General features: G+C 39.8%; 1 protein-coding gene across 1 annotated transcript; it reads right to left on the bottom strand.

Moving 5' to 3' along the window:
- Positions 1-701: 701 nt before the first annotated feature.
- ormdl2 (ORMDL sphingolipid biosynthesis regulator 2) lies at positions 702-7,104 on the bottom strand. Its single transcript, XM_017488030.2, has 4 exons — positions 7,023-7,104; positions 3,970-4,153; positions 2,371-2,522; positions 702-1,254 (listed from the first exon to the last, which is right to left on the bottom strand). Exons 2-4 carry the CDS (start codon positions 4,141-4,143, stop codon positions 1,119-1,121), a joined length of 462 nt encoding a protein of 153 aa, XP_017343519.1. The 5' UTR covers positions 4,144-4,153; positions 7,023-7,104; the 3' UTR covers positions 702-1,118.
- Positions 7,105-7,385: the final 281 nt, after the last annotated feature.

The following is a 7,385-nucleotide window of genomic DNA, read 5'->3' on the forward strand; positions in this document are numbered from 1 at the left end:
CCTGCCCACTCTCGATCATTTACACCAATCCTGCCCGTTCCCAAAATAATCCGGACCGATTCCGGCCACTCCTATAAAAATTTCTGACCAATCGTGCGTGTCCGCGTCCACAGAAAGTTCACTCGATCGCGCCCGTTCCTGAAGCGTGTCCTCGCCAATCTTGCTCCACAGAAAATTCAACCCATCTAACCAATCCTATTTACTCCCAGAAGAATTCAAACCAATCCCACCTGTGCCTACAGACAGTCTGATTAAACTCACCCGCTATCACAGAAATTTTGACCAATTCCACACTGCCTAAAAGAATCGCCCGATCCCGCTTGTTTGCACACACCTGTGATATTTTCTAACAAACTCAATTGGTCCTGTTTGGCAAAATATAAACATATTTGTAACTTAAACCACGACTAGGATAAAGCATTAACTGAAACTGGCAGGTCTGGATCCCAGGCCCGATACATACCTCTACACTCCTATGAGAGCAAATGTCAGTCCAGACACACAGACGTGTGTTTATTTATATCTACAGTGTGCTTTGGTCATATTGGTACCTGGTTAGCTGACTGATAACCTAGATTTCTTATAGTTACATATATTACTATATTATTGTGCATCGCTGTTACTGAAGAAGTCAGAATTCTACGATTGTCTTTAATCATTGGGGGAGGGTTGGGGTGCACTAACTTTTACCCCAATCCATGTTTGGTTTTTTTTTTTTTTTTTTTTTTTTTTTAAATATTCCTACAATTTTTCCCTTATTCATAGACGCTTGACAGAAACTCGGTCAGCTCCTTTCCCGGATTCTGCCTCACTTAAGTCTCTTTTGCATAAAGGTTTCTACAAAATGAATAAATAAATATAAACCTCACCTGCCCTCGAAGTGAATTCATACATAGTCTGGAATGCATTTCCAATGAAATTTAAAAAAAAAAAAAAAGGATGGGAGAAAATAATATAAAATTCAAACACCAGTGCACTGCCGCGAGTCCTTTTCGATACAGTGTAAGACGTCGAGTTCACTTCCTTAACTTGTATTAAGAGGAGGCGTTAAACCAAGAGACGGACGTTTTCTTCGCTCCTGTTCCCTTTGCCTCTCGATGACCGCTCTGAACTCTGCTTCAGTATTTATTGATACCAAACAGACGCACTTTATGGAACTGAGGCAACTTGGGCAGAAGGACACTAAGAAGGGAGCTTGTGTTGATCAGGAAGTGGGTGGCATCGTATTTGGTGTAAAAGCTGGCCAGGATGTACCTAAAAGAGGACAAAAAAAATAAAATAAATCCTAGTAGCGTTTGCAACGTGCAATTATATTAGTAATAAACATCAATAAACTAAACTGTAAATGGAAAAAGGATGACCGGTCGGTATGAGGACAAGGCTTTACGGTGTGGAGTAATAGAATGATAAATTCATGGTATATCCATACTAACTTTTCAAAGAGAATAACATTTTAAAAGCCATTTCTACAAAAGTTCTGTAGAATTCTCGAATCTGATTGGTCAGATGGTGTTGATTACGTTTCTACAACGGCGAGACATCGCCGGTTTACACCGATGCCCTCGTTCTGATACATTACTGTTTCTACGGTAGCAGTGAATTCATGGGGACTTGTATGTTTTTTGGAGGGAACGACGTAGTGTCGGTCCTTTAGTTCGGGAACACGACAAGCTGTATTTTTCCCTCATATTGAGATTGAGAAGGGGGGGGGGGGGGGGGGTTTGTGAGGTTGACAACAGCTTATCGGTGCTATACTATAAGAGATAGCATGAACTTCCACAACTTCAAACGCAACTATAAACAGGACAAAATTTACACTTTGTTCCTTAGTAAAAACTTTTCTTTTTTTTTTTTAAACCTGTAATCTTTGAGAAAGTGATGTGGTGTAAGAAGAATAAAAGACTTCAAGATGTGCAGCTTTGAGGTGGAAATTGTCCGCAGCTTTGCGTTGTTGATTACTGTCCTGAAACATCACACCCAGTCATGTTTACGTCATGTTTACGCCTCTGTCTGTTGGTGACCGAGGACGTGTTGGGCATAAACGCTAACGTTGGGTTTTCTGCTTAAGCTAATGGTGTGGCATTACATGTGTTTGACGTCATGTGCCATCGTCTGGGAAACGACTTATATTTCCGATTAGTTTAAAAAAACTATTATTTATCGACTAGTTGTTGCGGCTCTAACGATTGGTCGTTTTAATATTTTATGCATTACTGCATCATAGACCATGAGACCATTTTGTTGGTCATGAAGGAACACCTGTGAGACCCAACACACTCTCGATGGTGTACATTTCATTTGTTTGTCTTTCATTTTATCCTGATAGTATGCACAAAGCTCAGGTCACTAGAATACGAAAGGTGAACTCACAGCACTATGGGTGAAATGGTGAGGAATTTTCTTGATGATGTGAACTGGATGCCGTAATCCATTTGTTCCCAGTGAGTAAGCAGGCGGGCTTTTCCCTGGTCTGGTGTCTCGAATGGAGTCCCCTTTACCGTGTGAAGGAACACGTACATGGCCTGGAAAACAAAACACAGAGTCAGCACTTGACTTAGGACTGATAAGGAACTTCGTGTTCAGAGCCGAGACGTCCGCTGATGGTTCCGTTTTTTACATTTTTTTTTTAGTAATTTTTACTTCCTTCTAAAACAGCAATGTCGCTTATGATTACTGACTATTACTCACGCAGGGCTGGATCCTAGTCGTTCTCCTTTCTCCTATTAACAACAGTAAAAAAAAAAAAAAAAAAAGTGCACCTCCATATACAAAAAAAACTTCAATTCTGAACGTTTTGATTGATTCTGAAAAATACAGAACCTATAGGAGAAAAATTAAACAACTAGTCCAAAAATATTTTTTATATCTAATGAAGAATTGGTCTGTGATTATAGACATGCTCATGACATGAGTCAGCTCCAGAATTATCGGCACATTTGAGTAAAAATGGTTATGGGGGAGGGGAGGGGGGGGATGTCTGACTAATAAGCTTCGCCTTGACCGTAATACTGTACGTGAGGAAAAAATCGAACATTTAATTGAGGAAAATTTAAATAATAAATAAATAAATCAATTTAAATAAAGGTTACATTTCCATGATGGATTTTTTTCATAACCTTTTCCCATCTTCTGTATTATTATTAATATCAATAACACGTCCCGTTTATATTGTGTCATTCTAGCACTAAAGGTTGCTCACCTTGGGTGCCAATATTTCTGGTGTTGACTGTACCTACGTTTGTGACGTGAAAACGACGACGTTCTTGTGACTTTACACTATCGTAATGTATGTCGTGTGTAACGTAAGCATCATGTCAAAGCCTAGTTCTAATTTTGCGTTTTTTCATGTTGCTAGAGTTCCTTTTATAAATAAATAAATAAACAAACAAACAAACACTCTAGGCCTACTCGAGATTTACTTTTTAAAACTTTCCAACAAATATCTATGTACAAATGTTATTGCTAATCAGCGTACAGATTTTTAAAAAAAAAGAATAACCTCGAAACCTTAGTGTCCCGATTCTGTTACAATTTTTTTTATTAAAACATTTTCAGAATTTCCCGAGTAAGTGCCTTAGCATAGCCTTTTCTAGACCTGTTCGAGACCTGAGGAACGCTGCACAAATTACTCTCCCTGTCCTGGAACAAAGACAATAAAGCGAAAACTCAAATGAACTCGCGGAGAATTCTTCACAAGGTTCACGTTACAAGCATCTCGACACACTTCCGTATTCACGCCCGTAACTACAAGATCTGTCTTTAACGTGACTGCGCCTGTCCCCTCAAACACCTCGCACGCAATTCACTCACTCGATTTCTAACGCCACTACTCGACGACGGTTTTCTGCGCACTGGACGCTGGTAAAAAGCAGCATGAAGAATTCTGTCCTCGTCTTGGACAAATCAATGTGTCCCCAGCATGCATCACTCCTTTAACAAATGCATGGACGATATCTTGCATGGACTGACCAGATTGTGAATGACATTGGTTAAGGTCCACACGATTGGCACGCTGAGGAACGGGATGCTCAGTAAGACGATGTGTAAGACGACGGTCAGCAGCAGGTAGGTGAGCCAAATCCCTCTGCTGTTCATCACCCGCGTGTTGGGGTTCACCTCGCTGTGAGCCACGCCCACGTTCATTCTGCAAGCGCTGCAAGACAAGGACAAGAAAGGGAGGAAACGGTGCTTTTAGACAGTTTAAAACAGCGGTTCTTGTTTTCGGTTTTTAGAGACCCGAAGGACTGCATAGTTTTAGTTTTCCTGTTTGAACAGCATTCACGTAATCAATTATAAACGGAAAAATACACATTAAACATCCATCCATTTTCTATACCGCTTATCCTACAGGGTAACAGGGAGTCTGGAGCCTACCCCAGTCACATACACACTCACACACCCATTCATACACTACGGACACTTTGGACACGCCAATCAGCCTACCATGCATGTGTTTGGACTGGGGGAGGAAACCCCCGCAGCACGGGGAGAACATGTTTATATTGAAATATTTGGTATGCTTTGTGATCGATTTGGTATTTTTGTTATTCCTGGGAGACGCTACCGCTCGTCTGCCGAGCTGACGTCACAGCGAGACACTGCTTGTGTGGTTACAACGACATTTAAAAGCAGATGAAAATTAAAACATAAGGGGTTTCGCTATTACAAAAAAAAGCACACGCTTCATTTCTAGCTCACCTTTTTATTTATTTATTCCTCGCCCAATACTTTTGATGTCAAAATTAATAAGAAATCCAGCACAGAAGTAGCGGAGACATTGGTTCAAATGCTGGACCGAGCTGTGCAGAGTTCCGCCAGTTTTAGCATAAAAGCTGAAGCATCGGAAGCTGATCCATTTGAGCAGAGTGTACAAATGAGGAGGTGGCAGAGCTGAATAGACTAAAGCACTGCTGCATCACACAGTATTTTTACTTGGACAACAATAATCCGATATTGACCTGATTAAGACGATACTCTGATTAAGAAAGTAGCATGTAAACAGTGATTATTGATTAACTTAATCCGGCTCAAGTCATACACACACGGCAGTGCTCAACCATTTGACGGCAAACAAGAGAGCACGGCTGCATCCGAAACCGCGTATTTACCTGCTATATAGTAGGAGATATCCATGTATTTCTATATACTATATAGTAGGTAAGTACGCAGTTTGGGACGCAGCCCACCGCTTCAAGCAGTCATCTATTTGTACATATAGTATGACAAATAATTAACTGCACTTGAAGCTTTCGTAAAATTAAAAATAAAAACACCCAAAACTTTATACGGACTCTATGTCGATACGTGAATTTCTGGAGGGAATGTCGGACGGCGTGTCGTGGGGGACGTAAAGACGTGTGTGACGATAATCGATCTATGTTCTATAACATGTAAAACGGGAACATGAAAGGAGTATTCTAAAAGCGACTGTAAACACCTTAAACAGAATACCGTCTTATTCAGAATAAGGTAGATAATTAGATTACTGCTGTCCATGTAACATAAGCTGCGTTTACATGGACAACAATAATCCACTCTTAACCCGATTAAGACCATACTTTGATTAAGAAACTAGCATGTAAACAGCAATTTTTACTTACCTTAATCTAATTAAGGTCATACTCGAATTAAGCTCTAATCGAATTAAGACAGGTGGAGTACTGCTGTTTTAGTCGCATTATGGACGTGTATTACGGACACGTACACACCTTAATCACATTATGAACGTCGTGTAAGAGTTTTCACCGCATTTTGCGACAGGACACGATCACACACGGCAGTTTTATGGCGGACAAGAGAGTTCGGCTGCGTCCCACACCGCAAACTTTCCTATTACAGGCCTGTAGTGAGGAAAAATACATGTATCTCGGCTACTATATAGACGGTAAGTACGCGGTTTGGGACACAGCCCACGGCTTCAAGCAGTCGTCTATTAGCATGTACAGCATGACAAATAATTAACTGCACTTAAAGCGTTCGTAAAAAAAAAAATTTAATAAAAACACCCAAAACTGTATACGGTACCATAACGAAGACCAACTGTATGTCGATACGTGAAATTCTGGAGAGACGTCAGACGGCGTGGCGCGGTGACGTAATGACGTGGGGTGTTAATCTAATTATGCTCTAAATCATGCAAAACGGGAAGATGACAGGAGTATTCTAAAAGCGACTCATGTTTCCAACCTTAATCACATTATTATCTTACTCAGAGTAAGGTCAATAATTAGATTACTGCTGTTCATGTAAACGTAGTCATAGTCTCGGTCATGACGTATCAGCAGGCCAACAAGAGAATTTCATTACAAGATACACACTCGTTTGCACACATTAATGATAAATATTGATACAGCTTCCACCTTGATATGGTTCAAGGTGGGGAGTTTTTTTCAGTATGTCAGTAAGGTGTGTTAGATTAGATCAGGTCTGCAAAGAAATGAAACACCAAGTTTAATTTCAAAGTAAGATGGGATAGAATCTTCTCCCAGATAGATACTGAGTACACTGGGAATATTGTGATTTTAATGAGTAAAGATTACTTACTTAAGTGGAATTTTTAAAATAGATTTTGCCTCACTAATGAGCACCTTTAGATGGGTGAATAACAAGAAAAGGCAAGAAATTGTGACATTTTTTCTTTCTTTCTACAAATCCTGATTGACAGAAATATAATCTTTATCTTTATTATTATTATTATTTCATTTCTTTTCTGCTACCTGGATCTTTTTCCCACCTTTTAGTGCATATTATGTCATGTTTAATGATCTTTTAAAGACATGACAAGTTCCACCTAATGTGCGTTGTATGCGTATAGACATAATTCATTAATTAGGCTAGTCAGCTAGCAACCCTTGCTAGCAAACTCGTAAAGCGAGTGAATTTACACCCAAACACTGGATTTCGCGTTCGATATAATCCTGTAAACATGCATTAAAGCTAGACATAACATTTACACTACAAAACAGAAGATTAAATCGAGTAAAGTACTTAGTAAGAAATATTATCATAAGACAGACACGCACCTTGACTGTAACCAGGAAATGACCAAATTCCCCGCTTAGCTCCGCCCTCTCCCGTTTCTGATTGGTCGCCGTTCCCTAACTGCTTCATCCCTTCTGTGTTTCTGATTGGCCCATTGTCTATCCTCATAACGCTATCGACTGGAATTTTTTATTATTATTATTTTATTTAGTATAACGTTTTAAGCGCTGTATGATTTTTAATATCATAAGACAGACCCCTATCGTGACTGTAACCAGGAAATTATTTAATTCCCCGCTTGGTTCCGCCCTTTCCTACTTCTGATTGGTCATTGAGTCCTGTCTATTTTCCTTCCTGCTTTTTGATTGGTCCAGTACCCAAGTTCGTAGGCGATCAATATGAAA

The sequence above is a fragment of the Ictalurus punctatus genome, chromosome 15 (assembly GCF_001660625.3).
Source record: "Ictalurus punctatus breed USDA103 chromosome 15, Coco_2.0, whole genome shotgun sequence".
NCBI classification, from domain to species: Eukaryota; Metazoa; Chordata; class Actinopteri; order Siluriformes; family Ictaluridae; genus Ictalurus; species Ictalurus punctatus.